Genomic DNA, 24,958 nt, shown 5'->3' with positions numbered 1-24,958 from the left:
CAAATACACTTTTTGGAACGTTCTTAAAAGAAATAATGCACTGGTATTATAGTAGTAGTAGTAGTAGTAGTAGTAGTAGTAGTAGTTGTAGTTGCCATAATGATTAACAATTTAAAACTATATAGACTATTCACCTGGACACCGTTTTTAGAGAAAACAAAACGTTTGGAAGTGTTTTTCTCAATCTGAGAATGATCATGATCATAAAAGTAGTCTACATTCTTATACCACAGGGGCTTGTCACGACTCTGTTGTGATAATTTGATGACTTCAAACATTTCAAAATCAAGGAATGTTATATCCAAAGCAAACTAGCATTGCACCACGAGCACTTAGTTCTTACAAGCCTGTAATATATATAATATATAAACAAACCACATGGGGGCGAAGAGGAAGCAGAGGAGATTGTGTCCTTTCCTGTTCCCTGCTCCGTCCGTGCGCAGTGTCAGCGGCACCTCCGGGAGAGGTGGGGATTTTGCATCGAGCTGAGCTCCGGAAAAAAAGAAACAAAAGAAGAAATACGTCTTCTTGAACTGCACTTGATGAAATAGAATAAAAAGAGAGAAAATCCCGGAGACATTTTTCCTCTCTCTCCGCGGTGCTGTTATTTTGAAGGAGTTCTTTTCCTTGCGCTGACACGAGGGGAAAGTCAGCCAACCCTGATGCCCCCTCCTCCAAACGGGATATTTGACCGATCCAAGCCGTGCTTATTTGCATCTTGTCAATTGGTTACGTTGTATTTGTGATCAGTGGAGCCTTTTAGCGCATCGCTTGCCTCGTAGTGCTCCTGGCTGTAGTGGGAGTCGCTTCCAGTGCCAGCGGCAGTGTTACATAACCGAGTGGCTTTAGCTGTCCAAGGTGCTGAACAAGTGGACGATCGTAGCCATTAGCGGGACGAGCTGTGGGGGAATTCGCCTCGTTTGTGAGTCTGAATATGTTTTAACGCATGCTTATCCACGTGACCACTCCATTTGCGGCGAAAATTAGCTTTTATCTCGATTCAGGAGCGTTCATTTTGTCCCTCTTTGCGCTTATACAGAGGTCAAGGGCCTGCAGTGGAGACGACTGGGAGCGCAGCTAGAGAGAAGAGAAGGAAGACGTGTTTCCCCCCCTGCCGTATAGCGGTTCAAATTCATTCCTGGTGGTGGTCGATTTGACGGAGAGAAAATGTCGGGGCAGACGCTCACGGATCGCATCGCCGCTGCGCAGTACCAGCTCACGGGATCAGATATGGCCCGGGCTGTGTGCAAAGCCACTACTCATGAGGTGTCACCGCCCAAGAAGAAGCACCTGGAATGTAAGTGCACAGTTCCTCTGCATATTTCCACTGAATCTCACTGTACAGAGCCCCGAAAGCACGCGAGGCCTCTCCTACTCTGTCGGTGTAACACAGCACGTTCGTTTACTCTCTGTAGCACATGGGGAGTGTGTGCAGCGAACCACATCCCAGCCCACCATGTTATTAGCTTTATTGTGTCTTTGGTTTAAGGAGTGGGGTGGCAATAATGAATTGATGTAGCCGTGGTGATGACCCCACTGGCCTTTATACATTATGATTGATACTGATAGTGTCACAGGGTTAAATCGTGGCATTATCTGTGACTTTTGAATGAATGGATCATGAAAGAGTGAAAGAGCTGGTTTGTGTAGAATAATGATAAACATCACATGAAATCACCTTACCTTGAAAATGTTCTGTTGACTAAACACATGATACATGCAAGCTATAATTAATACAGTTATCAAGCTCCATTTGGTGTATGTGTCTCTTTAAAAACATACTGTATAGAAATCTACATTTATTCCATTTTGTCCAGCATCTGATGAAAAATAACTATCAAGCTATAACTCACGTATTTTCAGTCAAATCAACCAATCTGGGAAGAATCAGGGTCAGTTTGTACTCTAAACTCATAATAAAAAAATGCCCTAAAATAATATATATTTAAAAAAATATATGAATTACTTTGTTACAACCCCATCTAATGCTCAGTCCCCTGTCTATCAGACCATCCAGACACCAGCTTTACTCGTCTGAAAAGAGTCTGTGCAGAGCTTTTTTCACTTATAATTAATGTAAATCAAACAACAGAAACCAAAACTGGAGAGTCTCAGCTTCACAAAGAGTCCAGCCAATTATTTGTACTCCAAAGGTTCAGAAACAGATTCAAATTTGAATTGAGAGAAATTTTAATCAAACGTTTCAGGGAAAATCAGCCGAAATTAAACAGAATTATATCAAACGGAAGATTCTGCTTATAAATATGCATTGTCTCGATAAAAATATTCAGATAATATTTTAACAATGCATCAGTAATGTGTAAAAATGTGCTATGAATGTCTGGCTTGAGGTTCAAGTATTGCATAAACAGTCCATAAAATGATCTAGAAAATGGCGGAAATACCACTTTATACAGATTTCTGTATCTTTTTGGTCATTCTTAATAGTTTTAATCGTAGATGATGTACTTGGTATTTTCATTTTGCATATTTCTAAAACAACAAATGTGATATTATGAATTATTTGATCACCTCCAACCTCTAGAAGCAGCCAAATTTCTATTTCCATTTCATGACATTCTCACAAGAACAAAGGGTCAATGAATAGGTTATTTTCCTCTGTCCAACAATATTGTACTGCTGTCTCCTTTTTGCTTAGTTTTTGTGGGTTTTGGCAGATGTGGTCCTAGAGTAATAACGTTTTAAATATGTAATGGAATGCATAAAAACCCTGTCACAGCTTTATTGACACCATTGACAGCAGACTTCACATATGATAAATCACCATTGACCTCTGTAATCACTGTGGCATCAAGTCTGACTCAGAGTGCATAAGAAGAAGTGCTTCGGCTGATCGTATGTTGCAGCGTCCAGGGCAAGTCTGGTCCCGTGTCTTGGACCGAGGCCTTATATCTTGTGATCCGCTCCCTTTTGAATAATTGAATAATCAGCCAATGACTGCCTTGCATTATTTACACCGCCAAAGGTGACGATTCTAAAGCCACAATGAAACTTCCTGGTTCTGCGGTTTTGTACGAGGCCGTGTTTATTCGTAATTATAATTGCCATTTACCATCCAAGACTAAGAAATGTGTTGTGACGGTTCAGATCATTCAAGTGAAGAGAATATAAGTTCCTCTCGATTTTGTTCTGAAATGAATCTATAAATACCTATAATGTGTTTCTAATTTCTAGGGCAAGCCTTTTTAAATATGCTTCCAGTAAGTAGGACACTGTGTCTGTTGCTAGTTTCCAGGGAGAACGCTCAGCCTCAAACAGCAGATACCGGCTTCTTTGATCTATATATCTATACGATCGGTAATTACTAATGCACATTGTACACTTGTCCATTGATTCAGCTGGTGTTGTTTTATGTCAAACCCTGAGGAGGAGTCATTATGTGATATAGATAGTGAGGCGTGGTTGTCATGGAAACAGATTGAAGGGGCTGGACCGGCGATGACAGAGAGAATGAGATGTGGTCATTTGGTTTGTGCATCGTGTTTTCCAGTGAGATTCTCTTTTAGGCGTAAATATTTATCATTGTTATCTTAAAGTAAAATGTTCTTCCATATTTATTCTTACTTCATGGATATTATGTGTTTTGTTTGTGATTTATGTGGTTGTATTTAACTAATTAACGGAAATGTTCCAAATTGTTGTTTTTTATCTCACTATTGACTAATCGTGATCGTGTTTTGTTATTGGTAATCATTATCTGGACTTTACACACATAGAAAAAGTCTGTTTTCTAACAAAGACAATGTGTATTAAAAAAAAAATCTAAATCTCCAAAACAAATAAACGATTTCTGATTTTCATCAATACTGCATTTTAATTGTAAATATTCTCCGTCTAGAAGCCTTTAGTCATGATATTTCAACCTTTATTTGGTTGCTTCTGCATTTAAAATGCCTCACTATTCAACAGAAGTAATAATTTGACTAGTCGAGTATTAAGCTATATTTCTCACAAGGACGATAAATGATACAAATATAAAGCAAGTAGTAGCAAGAGAGCGAGACAAAAAGGCAATATATAACTTTATTGATACCAAGGGAAATAAAAGATGCTGTTGATGAACATCTTTTCTATTGTCAATTTCACAGAATAATCTGCATAATACACAATCTCTGATGTAATGCAACTATGTTTTACAACCAGTTAAAAACACTAAGTGACTAAGACATTGCAGGCCAGTGGTTATTTGTTTCGTTCCCATGCCTCAAATCAGCTCCCTGTAAAATAGTTATTGAGGTCACACACGCTTGGAGAGATGGTCACATGGTTGACACAGCTGGAGTCACGTGATCAGTGTGAAGAAAGTTAAAACACCTGATCCCTCGGCTTCTCAGTATTACCGGGAGTCAGACACTCAACTACACGAGAGAATAACAAGACGACCACTCTCTGAACTGCAGACGTTTCAGGAGGCAATGGGCTGCTGCAGGATTTTGGAGGAAAAAAGTCAATCTTTTGTATTGCGATTGTGATTAGGTTAATTTATGTTCTGTGCATCATTAAACATAAAACAAGAGAAAACAAAAAACGATAAACTAAGAAGAATCCCTTGCATTTCAGAACATGTTTGTAGAGGTCAAAACCTGTGGCTCCAAACTTTTTATCCCCTAATCTTTATCTCACACTAACTCGGCTACAAGACAAAAAAAAATCTGTTTACTATTATTGTATAGTGTCAATTATTTCCAATATATTTACGTATTTCATGTGTATTGTTGCCCAAAGTCCTCCAATACATTCTTAAGTATGTACAATTAACACAAAGAGCCATTTCTTATTCAAATACGATTTCACCTTCTTTTTAAACCTAAAACAATTCCAACCCAGCAGAACACACTGATGTAAACGGGTTAAATGTTCTCAGAACTGTAGTGTGTGTCGTGGATTACCGTAAGAGTCTTAATTTAGCTCGGCCAATCCTAGGCGCACACAGACACAGAGGCCATGGAGGTTTCTGGCAAAAACAACACCAAAGCTCAATTATGACACCTATAAATGCTTGTAGATGTACTGTAGATGTGTGCATTTAGAGCACGATAGGACAGATGTGTTTTGGCAGAAGAGTAGAATGTTCACTGTGGCTGCCACGCAATAATCTTATGTAATAATATTAGTTTTGTGTGATAGTTTGGATTTTTGCTGTAGAGTGGAATAGACCAGTTTTTTTTTTTTTTTTAATATGACAGAAAAACCTCAATATACACATTTAGAGGCAGAATTAAGTAGATAATGTTCCCAATATTCTGTTTATTGATACATAAAAATACATTATTAAACATACAACATTTTTTGTTCACATAATTTCAGTAAAACCAGACAGTTAGGATATATTTGTAGAAACCAGTCTGATGACTAAACTAAAGTGAAATATTTACGTCACAATATAATCGTAAGAACTACAAATTAATAATAGTTACTATTTTAGAACCAAAATTAAGTGGTTTTAATTCAATCCATAGTTTAAAAAATATATTTGAATATAAAGTATGTTTTTATCTGGCTGTGTTGGTCACATTTACTTTATTTTGACATTCAGATTCATTCAATTTCATAAAGCTGGTCACAAAATTGAGAAATAGTAATGTGTTGGGTGAGATTTCACACAGTCTCAGTAATAATCGGGAATAGTGATATTTTTTCTCAATAGTCGTAACACAAACATTTTATATTGTGACATCCCTGATGGCAACTAAACTACACTAAACTAAAATAAGCTAAACTAATAACTTTTATATGCATATACATTTTATAACGCAACTTTAGTATAAGTTGTTTGTGTTTTTGACTACTGTATTTTGTTCCTTTTGCTATTTTTTGCTATGCCAGATTTCTGACAATTCTCCGTCTATATTAAGCTTGTAAAACAGAAGATCCTGATTATGTCTGTACTAAATAAGATATATAAGAAAAAACTACTGGCAGATTAACTACATAGATTTGTATTTTCCAGTATCTAAAGTTGTGCATGCCTTTCACAAAAAGCTCGTAACAAATCCTGATATAGTGACGTATTATGTGGTCATTGTAAAGACAGGTGTAGTTTGACTGTTTTGGGGGAGGGGCTAAGAGATGTCTGCGATCACAAATACGCTAATCTGTTTACAAGCCCCTGTCCGGTCTGTCCCCCGTCTTTTGTCCTTCACTGTGGCCTCTTCACACTGTTCACAATGTCACAATCTCCCTCTTTTCACCTTGAGATGTGTGCGTTTTCTATCTCCAGATCCGTCTTGCCTATATTGGTGCAAGGCCTGGTTCAATATAATAGCCTTCTTATCCCTCCATTATCAGGAACATGTGCCAATAACACATCGCAGCGTCGCGCACAAAAACACTCGCCCTTCAGAGTATTGGACTAAAATGAGTTTCTATAGCCAACTCATTGCAAGAAAGATCGATTTTTATGCTAGCTATATAAATAAATTGGTGTGAGAAGGCTTCGTATGAATGTTAATCTATACTAAATACTATACTTCTGTACCAATACGTCTGTGTTTCAACCTGAACAAAGACATTGGCTCATGACTGTTATCCAGAACCAGAAAATGCTGAACAAATCTGATTTAGAGACCCAATTTAACAGGATAAAGTTGATATTTTTGAAGTCCATTTGCATTTGTTGGACACTTAAACCTCCACAGAAACATTTAAAGACACATAGGACAAGGACACAAGGACTAAAACAGGACTAAAGCAAGACTAAGCAAGGACCTAAACAGGACAGGCCTAAAGGCAGACTAAACCAGTTCTTCATCAAGGATTAAAATAGGATTAAAGAAAGACTTAACCAGGTCTTCACTAAGAACTAAAACAGGACTAAAGCGAGACTAAAACAGGCCTAATATCATAACACATAATAACGTCTGATTATCAACATCCTTCCAAACAGTATTGTATTATAAATGTGTATTAACACTGCCATGTTTGCCTTACTTGTGGAGATTCTAGTTGTTTCTAGTTGCCACTATAAGGAAAGAGGAGAAACGCTACAAGCCTCTTTGCCTGAGCTCTACCCTCTTCTACTGATACAATAATCTGATGTAGAGATTTGAAGATGACAAAGCGTTTTTGACTTCAGTAAATGTGTGTGCCGTGAAACCACTTTGTATGAGCAGCAGGTCGTCCTCTGTCTTTATATTCTCTGGTGTGTCTGGAGCTCTGCACTGAACATTAGGTCGTCCTGCCTAATCAAACTTTAATCACAGCCGTTCTACACTTACAGCAACATTTGCAAATTAACCTCAATCATGACTTGGTCTAACTCAGTTAGGATATAAGCAGGAGACAGATACAGGAGAAGGTTATGTATCACAACATGAACATGTACACTCAGCACTGTGTGATATATTCACCGTTAGGTAGCATACATTAAAGGTGCCATATCATGCTTTTTTCACGTTTCGTAGTCTATCCTAAGTGTATAATTGATAATAATAAGGGTTGTGCAACACCCTTAACATAATAGTTAAGAAATATCACCCAGACCTTGGACCCCCTCACCAACCCGGAAATGCAGACGGCTTGGTTTGATATTCGCCCCCACCCTTGCGAAGAGCGATCTGGCTCCCCCGCCCAACCCGTGACGTAGTCTCAGAGCGCGTGTGTGCCCCGTCCACCTGTGACGTAGTCTCAGAGCGCGTGTCCCCCCCGCCCACCCGTGACGTAGTCTCAGAGAGCGCGTGTGTGCCCCGCCCACCCCGGAGACGGTGGGGGTGGGGCACAAACTAACTCAATAATCATGTTTTCGATTCTAGCGGCGGTGAAAGACGACGGGACCGGTCCCCTTGTCATCCGTTGCCGTCACTTGTTGCGTTCCTTTGCACTGATAGAGCGTGGAAAGTGATCTCAAACGTACATTATGGAGCCCCCAGAGCTTTCAGAGGCCACAAACTCCTTGGACGAGCTACACAGAGGTCGATATTTAGAAAAGCTGCGATCAATCAACTCAGATCCATATTTTATGCCTAAATCACAACTCTTCCAGATATCTCCAAGCCCACTGGTCCCATGGTTCACAAGTCCCAATTTTGATCAAAGGCTCTACGGCTGAATAAAACTAAACTATTAAAACTACTTAACTACTAAACTACTAAATTATTCTACAGCGTTTATTCTCCAGCGCAGGCAGGCGGTGCATGACTCTGCATGCCCGGGTCACCTACACCGGGCTGAAGAGCTGTCAGCTCCGCCGCAAGCCGCTCCGTCCGCGCGCGAGTGAGTGACAACCGATAAAATGGGGGATGGTGACGCGTGCTTGCCCTTATGACACGGTCTTGCACCCACTGCCCGTCAGTTTGGAGATTCGAGGAAAGGAGATAGTCTGTACTATAGTTAAAAACTGTGGGAATCAATCAAAAAAACACTTTGGGTACATATATGAAGCACAAATAGCAATGTAAGAAGGTTAAAAGCTCTGAAAAGTCGATTTTGCATGTTATGGGACCTTTAAAGCTGAGGTACTGCACCTGATTTTCACACCACAAAACCAGAAGTATGGATTAACTCATCCTTTGCTCTCACAAATCCTTTGGCACATTGTTAATATCTACATACCTTTGTTTTCAAGAAGGTGTACAGGTTTAGAGCAGCCTTTTTGAAACTGTGGTGGACCACCGAAGCTCAGCCAATCAGAGCGCCGCTTCAGTCTCTTTCTTCCAGGTTTATGAGAAAAATACTTTCTTATTCGCTGCGGACAGAGCACAGTGCACAGCGGTCACACAGTGCTGCTTTTACAATATACTCTTTAGGGGTAAACACACAGTTTACAACAATGACAAAAGTTGGGTAAGATTTTAAGGGTCAAGTGAATTTAGTTATTATTATTGAAGAATGCATTTGAATGTATTTAATTTAGTGTATTTGTAAAACATGTAACATCATACTATCCACAGGCTGCAGATGGAAATTAGCACAAAGTTTATGAAAATGTATTTACTGCCAAACATTCTAGGTAAAGCCATAACATCTCCATGGACACAACCAGGTGGTTACAAATTGAACAAACTATTAAGTGTAATAAATGCTTGTTTGTGTGTTGCAGACTTGGTGTCGGCCACAAACACCACCAATGTGAACATTCCTCAGATGGCCGACACACTCTTCGAGAGGTCCACTAATGCCAGCTGGGTGGTGGTCTTCAAGGCTCTCGTCACCACCCATCATCTGTGCATCCACGGCAATGAGGTGAGTGACCCCTCAGTCTTTATCACACTGTGGTTCTAGATCGAGCCATTTTCAGTCTTGGTGTGGACTTGGTTTGGTCCTGTTCTAGTCCTTGTTTAGTCTTGATCCAGATCAGGTTAAGTTTTGGGTTTAGTCCTGGTTTAGTCATAAGTTTGTAAAGACACAATGTGTATTCATCATTACATAAAGTAGCAGCTCGTCTCATGAATGCAGAAGCTTTCCAATTACTGACTTTTGCTTGTTTGTTGCTATAACTACCAGCTATGTTTCTGATTACAATAACGATCGTGTTTAAAAATAGTTTCACGATAAGAGCTCCAAGATTGGTTACGCTGAAAAACCAATTCAGGTTTACACAAATGCTGTGCTTGAAGAGTAACTGCTTAGCAACCGATCCTACTGTATTTGAACTGTATAAATGCACTGTTTCTGTTCTCAAAAGGTTTTCTGGGTTTTATTGAATGACTCATTTTCCTGTCCTCTTCAGAGATTCATTCAGTACTTGGCTTCCAGGACTGCCCTTTTCAACCTCAGTAATTTCATTGACAAAACTGGCTCTCACGGTAATAATTCTGCAAAATATCATCTGCTCGTATAACATTTGCCAGTGCAATAATGTGACTTTGATTGCATTTAGGTTATGACATGTCCACTTTCATCAGACGATATGGGAGGTACCTGAACGAGAAAGCTTTCGCCTACCGCCAGATGGCTTTTGACTTCACCAGAGTCAAGAAGGGGTCGGTTATTTAAAGCTACCTGCGATCGCCGAGCTGTAATGTGGTTTCAGAGTGGAATTAAACAGTTCAAATGTTGTTTTCAGTGCTGAGGGCGTGATGAGGACCATGACCACTGAGAAGCTGTTGAAAGCCATGCCCGTCCTGCAGACGCAGATCGACACGCTGCTTGAGTTTGATGTGAGTGTCGTTTATAATTGAAACGAGAAAAAAAGAAGAAATAAAACCAGCATTGTATTGTTACGTGATCAATCATTTTTTTTCTTTTTCAGGTTCATCCAAAGGAGCTGAACAATGGCATCATAAATGGTGCTTTCTTGCTTCTTTTCAAGGATCTGGTCAAACTTTTTGCTTCCTACAACGACGGCGTCATCAACTTATTAGGTCAGTATTGTAGTTAAGCCCTTTATTCTCTATTAAAAAAGAATGACAAAAATATAAAATGTGTTGATTGTTTTTGCTTTTATGGCATAATTGGTCTGTGTGTTTGTGGAAAGCAAATGCCGTCACTAACTAATGCAATAATGCCAACAAAAGCTTAAAGGTGCACTATGTAGCTTCTCTGGTGGAGGGTCCGTCCCCTGCTTGTCTCCATGGAGATGATATCGCTTTGCTTTGTAGAGTGATCCACTTCATGGCATTAAGTGTTTCCACCTCCACGGAGACAAGCAGGTGACACCACTAGGCCCAGTTACATGTCAGATCTGTGGAGAGACGACCCCGATCACAGTAAGAAGTCATGATTTTCAAGGTATTTTTGAGCACTAAAACTATAAAATCCAACAGAAAAGTTATATAATGCACCGTTAAAGCAGTTATAGCTGATTCAAATTAAAAAAAGTCACTGTATTTTAATATGTTTTCAAAAATAATTATGAATTTCCCCACAGAGAAATACTTCAAAATGAAGAAGAGTGAGTGTAAGGAGGGCTTGGAGATTTACAAGAGGTTTTTGACCAGAGTGACAAAGATCGGCGAATTTATGAAGCAGGCTGAGGTAATAACCCAAATATTATTCATCTTTCCACCCAAGTTATGTTCATGCTACAATGGGGAAATAATGTGTCTTTTTTGTCTTTCACAGACAGTGGGAGTTGACAAAAACGACATTCCTGACATCAATTATGTAAGTCAGTTCATGCCAAATCGAGGCTGTTTTTTAACGCACCTCTTCAAAAAACCTCATTCACTAAAAAGCACAAGTCCAGATACAACATTTTGTCTTATTTGACCATGAAATCCCGCTCAGTGCCTCCACCCGGGTGTAGTGGTGGATCTATCAGACTCAGACGACGAAGACTGTCCTTTCAAACCTCTCGAGGAACCGGTAACCATAGAAACAGCGCGTGCCTTTGCCGAGTGCCTGTTTTGCAGGATGCTGTGTCCATAATAACTTCACAAAGCACAAATTGGTGTTACTTGAAGCGTGTTCTGTTGTGTTAATTCTTTTGGTTTTATTACTTGTGATTAAATGTACAATGCAGTCTTTTAAAGCGAGCCAAACAAGCGCCACACTGTGATTTATTGATTTCCTGTCTCTTTGATTTGCTGTTAGGCTCCCAGCAGTATCTTGGAGTCACTGGAAACCCACATGAACGGTCTGGAAGATACAAAGGGTGGAAAGAAGGGGTGAGCGTAAAGAATTATTCGATCTATTTTGCTAATAAGTTTTGTTTGACCAAAAAAGGCAGAGGACCGCTGCAAACCCAACTTTCCTGGATCACGAATTACCCTAATTTTGCATAAAAATCTGTTTCCTTAACCCTTCCTCTCTTTTATCCCTTTTTATGTTCGTTTGGAATCACCAGTGAAGGGTGAGCAACACACCTTTTCTTTGGCATTGACCACTAACTTCTTAAAATGTGTAGATTCACACGTAAAAGTACTACTACCACTCCCCGTTTTGAAGTACTTATTCACATGCAGTACCCGGGTTTAAGAAGCATACCTTCATGTGAATAAATACCCGTTTTGCACCATGTACTGTTCAACCAATTATGTTTGGATATTGGTTCACAGTAACTAATTTTCACGTCATGTCATGCAATGTGATTGAAGATATGAAGAGTTTAGTAACAAATCATACTAAATTAAATGACCGTTAAAGATGCAGGTGACAGTTTTTGAACATATTATTAGTTGAGTAGTTGCAGTAGTTAGAGTAGCTGCTGTAGTGTGTGTTCGTGTGTAGTAGAGGTGGGCAATATGTCGAAACATTTATACTGTGGATGTGGTTGTAATAATGTGTGCATAATGATCTTTTATGACTTTTTGATGACTTTAAATTTGACTATTTACAGATACTTATACTTCAACTAATACATTTAAAGACATGTTTTAACACATTTCTGTTGAATTGACAAGCAAGACAAGAAAAATCCAGGACTAAAACCAGACTCAGAATCAGGTCTCCATCAAAGACTAAAACAGGACTAAACCAGTGATAAAATCAGGACTAAAACAAAGCTCAATAAACCAGGTCTTCATCAAGGACTAAAACAGGACTAAATCAGGATTAAACTAGGGACACAACCAGGATAATATTGTCTGAATACCATTATCCTCCAAACAGTATTGAGAATGTGTGTTAATATTGCCCTCCTCCAGTGTGTAAGTATTGTTGTGATGAAAAACATATTTTGTGTTCAATTAAGAACTAAAATTATCACCTGCAGCTTTAATGCAAGTAACAACTGGGGAAATGCTTCAAATGAAAACTGCTTTGAAATTAGACTCTTCATATGATCACATGATAAAGATGTTTTTGTGTGTGTTTGACAATCTAAACAACATTGAGCTCAATTCTTAAGTTGTCCATCATCTAACTGCATTTCCTCTTGCTTCCTTCTCTCATTTAGGTCTCCAACAAAGGTAAGCTCTTCACATTCTTCCTGCTTTTCTTCACCACTGCTGTTACTGATAGTTGTCTGTTTTACCGCGCACTCCAGGGTTCCCCAACAAACAACGTGTCCCCAACTTCCACTCCAGCCAAATCTTCAAACGCTGTCCCCACACTGCAGCCTCCTCCTGGGGACGGTGCTGCCGCCGCTGCTCCTGCTGCTCCAGAACCAGCCGAAGAGTATGCGCTGATAAACCAGACTGCACTGTAGTTAGAGCTGCGCACAGAGATATTGTGATGCATCTGTTATGAGAATTTACTGGATGAAAATGTTTAAATATTTAGTTAAAAGTGTATCCTCTAACCAGCTGTTTGACAATTTCACAAAGCAACTAGTTTCATTTAGCCTATTGTCCCACTAGTCATTTTAGCATTTTGAATTTATGCAAGGACCACCTAAACGTGACTCATTTTACTATAATTACTATAAAGATTTGATCCTCGTCTAGAAGTAGTTTTACTAGTTTTTGTGTTAAACTCTTTCATAGTCAATACATTTCAAAGTCTGCATTGTTCATGTTTAAGAAATTCATATCTAAAGTATTTTTTATTCGTTTTTAATAAGACAGAGATAGATTTTGATTTAAAAATAGTGATCTGTTAACATGAGAAAACATTAATTTGGATTCATTTCAGCTCTAATTGTAGTAGTTTTCCTGTATACAGCACATTAAAGAGAAGCGTTTAGTACCAGTGCCCTGAATTCACCCTCTTTTTGTGTAGATCCTTGTTGGACCTGGACCCACTGTCTTCCACGGGCCCTTCAGAACCATCCGCTGCACCTACGTCATGGGGAGGTACGGAATCTATTTGACACAATCTAGTTATTTGCAGTGTTGAAATGATTAATCCTTCATGATGCACCACGCTCGCTTCTCAAAGTACCAGAATCACATAGATGAATGTCTCCACTTTGATTTTTCTGAACTGATTTGTTCTTTATTTCTGTCCTCAGACCTCCTTGGATCCGGTAAGTTTGTTCACCTTTCATACATCTTCATCCCTTGACCCAGTGATTTACTTAAAAATAACCCAAAAAGCAAGATTTCATGTTTACCCTAATATTAGTGATGTTTAGATATGGTAAAATTCCATTATGTTGCTAGGTTTCTCCCTGTTCGTGTCCTCAAAAACTGTTCTCTTAGTGTTTGTTTCTCTCTGCCTTCTCTCCCTTCCCTTCACATTCTTCATTGTCTGCTTTTGGTTACCAACGGGGGCTATTTTAATTTTGGATTTATTGGATGATTTTATTTATTTATGTATTTTTTTCTTGATTTTAATTTTGTTTCTACGGTTACTCCCTTGGATTGTTTTGGTTGGTCTTTTGGGGGGGATATTGTTTTTTTGGTTGGTTGGTTGGTTGGTTGGATACCCTGACACCTACAGAAATGGGCGATTCGTTGCTAGCTGAACCCGCCCTGGCAGCAGACCCCGCCCCCTCCCCGGCAGCAGCCACGCCCACACCAGCAGCTGCAGAAGCCTCGCCTCTAGCTCCTCCCACTAGCACAGCAGCCGTCACCTCCCCAGGCGCCACCAATATGGATCTGTTGGGAGGTCAGTGGGCTTCCAGAGAGTAGCCTATGACAGGCTCTGGAGAGCTCAACACACAGTATGAAAACACAGATAAATGCATGCTCAAAGTTGGTGCCGATCAGGCATTACATTGACCACGGACAGGGGAAAAACGATGAACTATAATACATGATTATTTGTGGGTGAGATACAGTAAACATAGAAAGATTTGCATATGCTTCTAACACATTTCATGGATAAGGCACTGCAAGGTTTTGAGCGAGTTTGACAAAGGACTACTATAAGTGATTGATCAGAGCATCTCATGTGGGTGTTCTCAGAAGTTCAAAGAAGATGAGGCATGTCTTGAGTGAACGCTAGCTGATATTGTGCGGCATCTGTTGCAAAAGAACACGAGAGCAGCCTCAGAACTGCTGTAGGCTCTGAGATGGGAGACACAACATCTGTATTCTGAAAACCTTCTTTAACCTTCTTTTGCAATGGATTGGATTGCAATAGACAACAAATAAATTACAAATATTTCCTGTATCTGATTTGTGAAGTTTAAAAACAGTAATTCTATGCATAGTCCTTCTAAACGCGACACATTCTAAATAAGCCGTAATTTCAGTTCGATTTGAGCCCCGTCCAGGCATAAAATCAATTCTTCAACTCTTGAGTGCCCGTATTCACTCTGGACATGCATCACCAGTCCAAAAGACAAACTATTATAGCCTGTTAGTTCAACAGTTGCTTGCAAATGGGTTCATACAAGGCATGTGGTCATAGTAAATAACTTTTAAGAAACGGGTGGTCAAATGTTTTGCCTGATTGGTGAAAATAGACAAAATATATTCACAGCTTTTCTGTGTCCTGCAAGAAAAGATGCATCATCAGAGGAAACCTTGTGATGCACTTCCATAAATCATGTTAGCTAATGACTTGTGGGACACTTCTAAAATGCAACCTGTTCCAACTGCACTCACACTTTCTCTTGGCTTGCACAAAAATCTGCTCTGTTCATTCCCCTCATGGATCTTGTTTGATAAGTCCATATGCTTTTCTCAACAAAAGCAAATCTATCAAACCCAGTACGTCTTATGGCTACAGCTACAAAAGGTTAGCTGTACCAGCCTTAGTCACTGCTTTGGGTGTAATCTGCAGTAGACCCGCCTTGAATGTAGTGCCTCCTGTCTGTACTCTCATTCGTTCATTCACCTGTCAATCACGAATGTTGCACAAGAAGGCTGCAGCTTGATTTGCACACTTTCTGATTGATATCTGTTTTGGACTTGAAATTGGCTTAACCTCTGTCTCTCTCTGTTTCTCTTGCGTGATGTTTCTGTTTCCTGTCTGGCTCTGTGTGAACATCAGACACTTTTTCCACACCTGCTCCTGCCTCTGAGGCGTCTGGTGCTGCGGCTGAAGGCGGAGCTGCTGCCGCATCTGCCCCTGCTGCCGCCGGAGCCGGTGGGTGACTCTCTCTCCGTGTTTGAGAATAAGAAGAGTATATGCTGGCGTTACACAAAATAACAAGTAGGGATGTCAACATATCACATTTTAGTGTTACGGTTATTGTGAGAAGAAACATCAAGGGTTAATTGTTGACATCATGACCAAATAACAGACATTTTCACATTGTCACATTACCTTTGAGATAAAATGACAATGATATTTTGATTGTACACTACACAATTCTTGCTTTAATAAAGGCCTTACCTCAGGGATGCGTTTTTGAACCATTTTTGTTTTTGAAGAGAGAGACCTTTTTGTACATGACGTAGAACATGTTTTATTTATTTCTTATGTGAATGAGAAGAGAGTTGCTAATAGATTCTTTTGAGCTGCTTAGTTGTTATTGTGCATGTTTTTAGCTGCTTGTGTCTTGGTTTACTTTTCACATTTTCCATCATTGGCAATAACTCGTCTGAAGCTGGGTCAAACTCAGACGGTGTAGTGTGTGCAGACAGTGAGGATGTTCTTGTTGCTAAAGAGACATTTGCTCAGGTTTTGGTACAAAATGATGTAACTTAATTGTTTCTCAGCATCTTGCTTTGGTGGATGATTCCCAAATATTCAGACCTCTCCCTTGTTTTGCCTACTACTCATTACTCATTCTCCTCCTCCTCAGCTACATCTACACTGTAACTTAAATCCTTCTGGTCTCATAAAACATTAATCATGTAACAATATCAAAATTTCACCGTACAATCTTTATTTTTATATTATGGAAAGGCTAACAGAATTATAAATATACAACGTTTCTTTTTAAAAGCCTTTGTTTTCTGCACTGAAATGGAGCAAATGATGATATGTTGTTCCCTCTGTTTCTTTAGCTGTTGATGCAACAAGAAAATGTATTTAAGCAAGAGCTTCCATTGACAGCACAATATTATTGTGAACCTTATTGTTATTGTTACATCCCTATCAAATATCATTTTAATTTGAACATAAAATTACCATTTGTCCATTTCCTCATCCAAGACCCCTTCGCTCCATCAGAAGGTAGCTCCAACGGCGCGTCCACTGGTCTAGACCTTTTCTCCATGATGTCAGTGGACTCTGAAACTCCTGCTAGCTCTTTGGACGTGTGTTTTACCTCCCAGCCTCCTCCCTCCCCCTCACCGCTCTTCAACTCCACCTCCACCACCATCACAACCACCGCCACCATCTCCGCCCCCAACGCTAACCACTCCACCGACCTGTTCAGCGGTAAACCAAACCTGGATCTGATCGGTTCAGCTTGTAATCAATCATGCCTGGTGCCTTTGCAGAGGTGGAATGTGCATTTTGTTCATGTAGTTCAACCCTTAATTTGGGGGCTGATTTTTCCTAAAATGCATGACAGAATGACCCCCAATTAAAACTGAAGCTGGTTCTGAACTCTTTGGACTATAAACAAAGGCCTGGACTGTAATTTGGGCCTGCCTTATTTACTTATACCGGGTTACAAGCTGAAGGAAAATCCTATTTCAAATCTTGCCTAGATTCTTTTTTTGGAGGAGTAAAGCTGCTGTTGGGAAATATGAAATGACAGACCGTAGATTGCACATTTGTAGGGTCTTGATATTTCAAATCTGAAGTAAATACTACTAAAAAATTGATTCAGGGAAAAGTCCAAGCGGAATGCCTACAAAACATGTTTCTTTGTTCCTAGAATGGCTGATTTGACTGGAAATTAGAGGGTCTCAGATTTATTTTATATTTTAATTCCTCTTTTATTATATGGTGACTTCTTAAAAAGTGGTGGACAGTCCACGCAACCTGCTAGTCTCCATGATATGGCTCTAAACTCATCTCCATGGAGACAAGCAGGTGATGCCAACAGGCAAAGTCAGAGATCAGATTTCCAGCAATAAAACCTTTAATTGAATAAAGGCAAGACAGATAGGTTTAATGCCATACTGTGGCACACTCCAAGGAATAACATTATCTCCATGGAGACAAGCACAGTATTATTTACAGTTATGAAAACATTACAGTACACATATACACTAGCCTCACATTTATATTATATCTCAAAATAGTGAATACATTAAAGTTAACCGGAGCCAATAAGCTTACATAAATGATAGTTCACTCCTAGCAATAATCTAATGTGTGTGCATGTCCTTTCAGACCGAAAATCATGGGAAACATTTCATTTCATATTCTTGTAGATTATTTGAACATTTCTTTAAACTCAATAAATAAAAAGCTTCTTTTGTAGGCACTGGCACTTAAATTTGTATTGTTTCCTCAAACCAATTAACTGCTGTTCTGCCTCTTGATATTGTAGGATGAGGCATGGTGAACTCTATATATAGTAATTGGGTTTGCATGTTTTTGTAGATATCTTTAACTCTATGCCAGACACAAGCTTTGCCCAAACCCCGCCCGCATCGAACGTTGACTTGTTTACAGCAGGTATGCCCTCATAGTCTGACTTGTGCAGTGTTCTCAGATATGGCTTGCTGTGCCTGTTTTTTGCTTGGCAGTACAAGGCGTGACGCTCTCTCCTGCAGCTTTAAAAGTACTCACGATCTCTGCATGGTTTGGTTTGCCCTGGTTGTTTTGGAGTGACATGTAAAATCACAGAAAACAAAGAAGAGTTGATTGCAGTGTCCAGTATCTAAACATCATCTCCACCTGCCCCTCGCTGTAGCGGACGTGTTCAGCTCCCCCGCCCCCCTCCTCTCCACAGCGCCACCAGCAAAATTAGACTCTGGAGACATCATGAACCTGTTTGGTGGTGGGTAATGTACTGTACTACCCTTGCAGTGGCTGTATCATAGATTGTAGTAAAAAGAAGCAGAATAGTTTTGGACGTGTCGGGTGATGTCTATTGCGCTGACCACTCTATGTGCAAAGTCCACTTTTCTACCTTTACTTACGTGATATAATTATTACAGGCAATATGAAAGTGTGAGCTGCTCATGTAAGAGATGGGGGGGGAATAATACAAAATAGGGCTGCAAAGATTGATTGATTGATTGATTGATTGATTGATTGATCAATTGATTGGTTGATTGATTGATAGATTGATAGATTGATAGATTGATTGGTTGATTGATTGATTGATTGATTGATTGACTAGTCTAGTCAGGCTCTAAAAAAAATAAAAAAAATCCAAAACAGTACAATACAATAAAAACAAAAAGGATAAACTATTTCATCAATATTTTACTTTATTTATAAATATTCTCTATCTTAAAGCCTTCAGTTAACACATTTTAACACTTTATTTGGTTGATAATGTATTTTCAAGTCTCAATGTATAATAGAAATCATCCTTTGACTTGTCGACTAAAGAAAAAAGAATCGCTGTCAAGTCGACTACTAAAATACTACTTTTGAATTGAGGATGTTCAAAAATGAAATAATGATTGAAATTAAAGCTCTTGGGTGTTATTTACTAATACTACATTAAATAAACTAACTAACGTTGGCACTTTATTTTATTTTTTGTCTGTCTAATTCTGGAACACTTTTTCAGCATTAACAAGTGTGCTCCTGAAGGCTGACTGTTCCCCTTCTTTACCCCAATGCTGCGATGGGATTTCCTCTTGCTTTTTTTGGGCTGACCTGACAGAGTCCACTGGAGATGCCCCTGCCGCCGCTCCTGCCCCCGCCGCCGCTGCTGCTCCTGGAGCCGAACTCATGTCAGGTAATGTGCACATACTCTCCACATGCATGAAGTGTGAGCATTTCATTAAAGTCACTGTGGGTTTGACAGTACATGGAGGGCATGTGAAGTCTGGTTTATGGCAAAATATTCAAAACCAAGATTATTCATGCTAAAACTGGAAGTGAAGTAGATTCAATACATGGTAAAATTAAGTTGAGGCACTACAGGCCAAATTGAAAACAACACTATTTAATTGGCACTAAAGATGTTTCATCATTTCATTTAATCCACTGGAATTTCAAAGGCTGTTTTTCCCCCCATACTGACACGAAGAGCCCTCCTACATTCACCAGACATTCTAATCATACAGAAGGATTTGTTGATATCTAATTCTTAATCTGATTTATATATATTTTTTCAACTCTAAAGAAATGGGTACAATTTAAATGTATAATATGTCTTGGTTTATTTTGTTGACATATTATGTCAACAAAATAAACCAAGACATTTGAATCAAACCCTTTGATTCAAACAAAAAAGATATTTTTTTACAAATAAAATGTATGTTATTTCTATATAAAAAATTAGCATGATGATTTTAAAAATTATTAAATTTCAACTGCCACGTGTCAATCATAAAACGCACCTACCGCTCACCTGCAGCCGCGTGCGGCTCGTGCCCACGTTTCCGCGTGCCTAAGCGCATTGATCTATCATAATATAGTTCCCTCAGTGTACGGGGCAAAATGAAGACGGAGAAAGACAGTTCGAGCTGACGCAGAAGTGGACAGAAATCTACGGGAGACGAGAGATGCGATGCGCTCCGTCGCACTAATAAACAAACGCACGTGTGTGTTGTATCAGTCCGCACGGGGGAGTGCGCATGCGCACTTCCGCCTGCGTTCTCAAATCGCCGAAAAATCGTCCATTGCGCCTTTAACAGTGTGTCAGAATATTAAAATTTTTCTCACATGTTTTGTTTCATTTAAAAAATAAATAAATTTAGATCTTGTTTCAATTTCAGACATTGTCCTTAGTTAACTTAACTTGAATAAACTTGTTTTGTAAGTTAAATGTATCTTACACATTTAGTTTGGTGTTGTTGTTGTTGTTGTTGTTGTTGTTGTTGTTGTTGTTGTTGTTGTTTTTGGTGGTGGTGTTGGTGGTGGTGTTGGTGGTGTTGGTTGGTTGGTGGTTGTAGGGTCGACTTAGCTTGAACTCACCAGTACATTTGCATGATTTCTCCATGTGTCATCTGTGAGCATGCCCAGCTTAACTTTGACACTCTGACTTGCTTGTATTTCATCTCTTCAAGTTGTGTGTCCACTTGTGTGTAGAATAGTGCTGCTGTGTGGCTCTGACCGGCTCCTCTCTGTCACTCACACACGGTTATCACTGCTTTACTCTTTTTCTCTTTCTCTGGCATCTGCACTTTTGACTCTTCCTCTGCCTTGCCGTTTCTCTCCGTCTGGCTCTTGGTCTGGCTTCTTTGCTTGCTTCCTGCCATGTGATTGGGTGAGTTTCCTTGCTCTCTCTCTGAACATGCTCATTTCCCACAGTGCACTGCATTGCAGCAGTGCGAGCTCTGCTGCACTGTTCTCTCTACTAGACGCTTGCAAAAAAATTACAATTTTGCATTGTTTGGCCACTTTATTTGCGACACAATGAATTAGACTAGACTAAGCTGCGTTACAAATTGTTTCTTGTTTTTGCTTTTAAAACATTTATTCCAGTTGTTGCCAAAATACTTTAAATACATTACTGCAAATGCATATGTTAAGTGAGGTTGGTTCTGCTTAAGGTGACATCACTCAGACAGCGATGCCGTTTTTCGCTCTTTGTTGTCATGGAGTTGTTGCCATGGTAGTCCCTGTAGTACATGGGTGTGGGTTGTGATGCACGTGATAGTTGCTTGCTTTGGGGAATGCTTAACCCCTCCTTGTCCTTCCCTCTGCCCGCGCCTGTGCCCTCCGTAGTGTTTGATGGATTAGGAGATGTGATGAAGCCCACTGTGAACCCTCAGGCAGGCGATGTTGACACCTCCATGGCTAACATGGCGAGTAGTAAGTAGTCCTTAGATATCCTCATCTTTTGCATGTGCTACTGTTCTTAATATAAGCCAGGAAATGGATATTTTGCGATGCAACATTGGTCCAAACGCAGCTGACACATGCACACACATGTCAGCTGTGATCCGACCGACGAGCAGGTCAGATCACTGCTGACCCTTCTCACACTGGACATGGACAGTCCATCCAGACCAGAACCTCCTGCCACAACAAAACAGTTTTTTTTTTCTCGGCCGTTGGACTCATGAACACTTAACAGCCACTTTAACAATTATTTAACCAATAATCATCATTGCACCGTTCACTCTTGCACTATTCCAACTCTAAATTGTGTATATATTCAGACCAAGTTTATTTATTTTTTGTAAATTCTGATTATTTATGCATGCTCCTTTTATTATTCATTGTGTATGTTTTACCTACCAAAGCAAGTTCCTAGTTTTTTTAATCCTGTTCATTAACAATGGCAATAAATCCCTTTCTAATTTCTGACTTTTATCTAGTTATGTACTGCTTTAGTCTGGTATATTTACACTGCAACTGTTGCAGAGGTTCATTACCATGCAATGTCCCTATCTATCAAAGAAAGAAAGAAAGAAAGAAACAAATATATATATATATATATATATATATATATATATATATATATATATATATATATATATATATATATATATATATATATATATATATATATATATATATACACAGTACAAAATACAAGTACACATACAAGTACAAAAATACATAATGTCCCAAAATGTCTGTGTCCATGGCAATTATTTGAGTTGTTTTTCTCTCTCTTTACATACAAATATTTTTTTAATACTGATTCTTTTGTGTCTTGCAGATCTTACAATGGGAACAGCCCCTCAGGTAGCTCCCCCCAGTTGGGGTGCCCCCATGGTAAATGTTTGTCTGTGTTATATAGCATGGAGTGTAGGCGCATGGAAGCAACAGACAGACTTCATCTGGCTCTCCAGGTTCCACATCCAGGACACTTAACCATGTTTGGGTCATTAAAGCAAAACCAAAAGCAGTTACACATAGTTTTCCAAACTATTCTGTGAGATTCTGGAGCATGATGAAGTGTCAGACGTAGTGCTAAATGTGAAACTGTTGCTTGGAAACAGCTTCTTCTTTGGCTTTACTTCCTTCTTTGATGATTAAATTTACAAAAATACAAAAGAAAAAAGCCAACTTGGTCTATAAAAAATATATGTGTTTTACACAAAACTAGTATATTTAGGGTCACCTCTGCTCCATTAGACATCCTCCCTCTGCTGTTATAACCACGTGGTGCATGTTAGAAGTTAAAATAAATATGATTCAAGAGACTGTAAAATAGTTTGCTGTGTCCTGTTGGTCTGGTCATGTCCATTGTATGTTTTGTATGTTTGCATTTTGTGTGTTACGTGTAGTTTAGTAACACCACACCTGCTCCTCTCTCCATGCCCCCTTCATACCCTTAGCGTCCCATGGGTGTCCCTTCTTTTATGGGGACTCAGCCCTGCTTCAGTATGGTAAGACCATCAGCCCCGTCCAGTCCAATAATGACCCCGAACTAAGGACATTAATGGACTCTCCAGGACAACGTTCCCATCAGTGGCTGTCAAACTGATTTATTCCCAGACTTACTGTGTGTTTATGTTTAAGGCTGGTGCACCAGGAGCTCCCATGATGCCAATGGTTAGACCGAGCTTCCCAGCAGGCGGAGCAGCCCCTGCCCCTGGAGCACCGGTACAATATCACACTTTATACCTTCATTTATAACATAAATCTGAAAGTGTAACTTGAGTATTTCTCCTTTTAGATGTCTGGAGCTGCCCAGAGTCCGAGAAAGCCCCCTCCTCCCAGAAATGCCCTGGATGACCTCAACATCAAGGACTTCATGTAGGCGGGACAAGCGATCGCTAAAGGTGATTGTCAGTGTATAGTAAGTTTAATGTTGCCTATAAGATGTAATTTTGCCTAATATTTTGGTTAATATTCATATATCTGTGGGTCATGTGCCGGCAGGTCTGTCAATGTGTATGGAACTCTGTGGATATGGATGTCTGCACTTCCCCACTGCCTCCCCTTTGTCCCCTTCAGCCAATCAACCATCATCTATACTAACTTCACTCTCTGGCTTACTTAAAAGCCCTCCTTTTCCTATCTAATGTTGTAGCACAACTGTGAATGTGAACCCTAGAAACAGAAAACAAAATTCAGTTTATGTGTGTGTGGGTGTGTGTAACTCAGTGTTAACCTTTACTTAATATACTCTGGAAAACTTAACAAAAACAGATCATTGTGTAAGTAGATCCATTCTCCACGTCCACATATCAGCTGACTTGAACAGTGCATACCGTATATGTTGGTTTTGCGCATTTCCCAGATGAGGACAGTGTTGTTAAACGTGGTGTGTGTAATTCACCTGCCAAGGCCCAGTCTTTCGACTCCACGCTCAAACTTATCATGAGCAAAGTATCATTCGTTAAACTCAGTTCTTTCTCTGCAACCATCCTCCTCCTGTTGACTTTCGGACAAATGTGACAGAATGCACTGCAAATTGTGACTTTCTAGGACCACTTCTGTTCTCATTTTATTACTTTTATTTATTTTCAATGATTGTTTTTAAATCTGCGATAAATTGTGAACATTGTTCAAATTGTATGCATTGTAGACTATTTTAAGTATAGATTTTACATATTTAATTTACTATTTATTTTGAAATGGGAAAAAAATATATATTTTAGTTACAGCAACACTTTTATGTCAGACAGAAAGGCAAGTTGATCAAAAAAAAAACTTACTTCATTGTAGAACCCAGAATAAAAGATGTGTATGGGGGTTATCTTACCTGCAGTGTTATATCTTGCACCCTCTGCTGGTCAGTCCTGGTACTACATTAATAAGTCTGGAGAAAGAGTTGAGAGTCTACATTGGGTCCTTTGTAAAGCAGTGGCAGTGACAGTGGCTGAAGTCTTGGGGACTCTTGCTGTAAAGCGCTCAAGTACGCTGGATGTTCTGTGTATTGTTTCTTTCCAAAGTGAATTGTATCTTAATCCATTGTGGCATTACAAAGTGTTCAAAGAAAATAAAAAAAAGAGTATGGTTCATAAAAATATCTAAGAATGTGGAAACAATGTTGAATATGAAGGCAATGTTGAGTTTTTATTCCAGTGGATGGCATCGTCCTCTCCCCATCTGCATGTGAGTCCAATGAGATGCAATAAAAAACAAATACACTGGTCCAACACGGCTCATCACTCATCTCTGTTTGGGTTCTTTATTCATTCCAAAAACGACTCTTAAATCATGTTTAGACACTCCTCCTTTAAAACACTATACTTTTTAAAAGTGCAAAGTTTCAGTTTTATTTGCAATCCTTCAAAGCAACAGCCAACAACAAAAAGCATTTTTTTTCTTTAAACAGTACAAGTACAGT

General features: G+C 39.3%; 1 protein-coding gene across 3 annotated transcripts; it reads left to right on the top strand.

Annotated features, from left to right (window-relative positions):
* Positions 1-415: 415 nt before the first annotated feature.
* On the top strand, positions 416-24,767 carry LOC140356428 (clathrin coat assembly protein AP180-like). Of its 3 annotated transcripts, XM_072441356.1 has the most exons (22): positions 416-922; positions 1,040-1,297; positions 9,059-9,201; positions 9,689-9,764; positions 9,839-9,941; positions 10,025-10,118; positions 10,211-10,322; positions 10,829-10,935; positions 11,023-11,064; positions 11,494-11,567; positions 12,797-12,809; positions 12,887-13,017; positions 13,561-13,634; positions 13,793-13,807; positions 14,224-14,391; positions 15,724-15,819; positions 19,421-19,495; positions 21,433-21,519; positions 22,376-22,431; positions 23,182-23,265; positions 23,339-23,461; positions 23,545-24,767. In XM_072441356.1, the coding sequence occupies exons 2-21, from the start codon at positions 1,168-1,170 to the stop codon at positions 23,420-23,422; spliced, it is 1,764 nt and encodes a 587-aa protein (XP_072297457.1). In that variant the 5' UTR covers positions 416-922; positions 1,040-1,167; the 3' UTR covers positions 23,423-23,461; positions 23,545-24,767. The 3 variants fall into 3 exon arrangements, 2 of the variants coding, with proteins under 2 accessions (XP_072297457.1, XP_072297445.1); XM_072441344.1 differs by lacking the exons at positions 21,433-21,519; positions 22,376-22,431; positions 23,182-23,265; positions 23,339-23,461; positions 23,545-24,767 and having other exon boundaries at positions 418-922; positions 15,724-15,829; positions 19,428-19,501; XR_011926074.1 differs by lacking the exons at positions 14,224-14,391; positions 19,421-19,495; positions 21,433-21,519; ... (2 more) ...; positions 23,339-23,461; positions 23,545-24,767 and having other exon boundaries at positions 422-922; positions 11,494-11,573; positions 15,724-15,830.
* The last annotated feature ends 191 nt before the right edge of the window (positions 24,768-24,958 follow it).

Source organism: Eucyclogobius newberryi, unplaced genomic scaffold, assembly GCF_026437365.1.
Source record: "Eucyclogobius newberryi isolate DKJ021-1_F unplaced genomic scaffold, fEucNew1.0.hap1 SCAF_1, whole genome shotgun sequence".
NCBI lineage: Eukaryota > Metazoa > Chordata > Actinopteri > Gobiiformes > Gobiidae > Eucyclogobius > Eucyclogobius newberryi.
Note: the sequence above shows the minus strand (reverse complement) of the source record. Positions and strands in the feature narration are given on the sequence as shown.

Bases quoted from the DNA above. Each gene is read 5' to 3' on its own strand.
- LOC140356428 (XM_072441356.1), top strand. From the start codon at position 1,168: ATGTCGGGGCAGACGCTCACGGATCGCATCGCCGCTGCGCAGTACCAG. The intron at 1,298-9,058 runs GTAAGTGCACAG...TGTGTGTTGCAG, and splicing joins CAAGAAGAAGCACCTGGAAT to ACTTGGTGTCGGCCACAAAC. The intron at 19,496-21,432 runs GTAATGTGCACA...TGCCCTCCGTAG, and splicing joins TGGAGCCGAACTCATGTCAG to TGTTTGATGGATTAGGAGAT.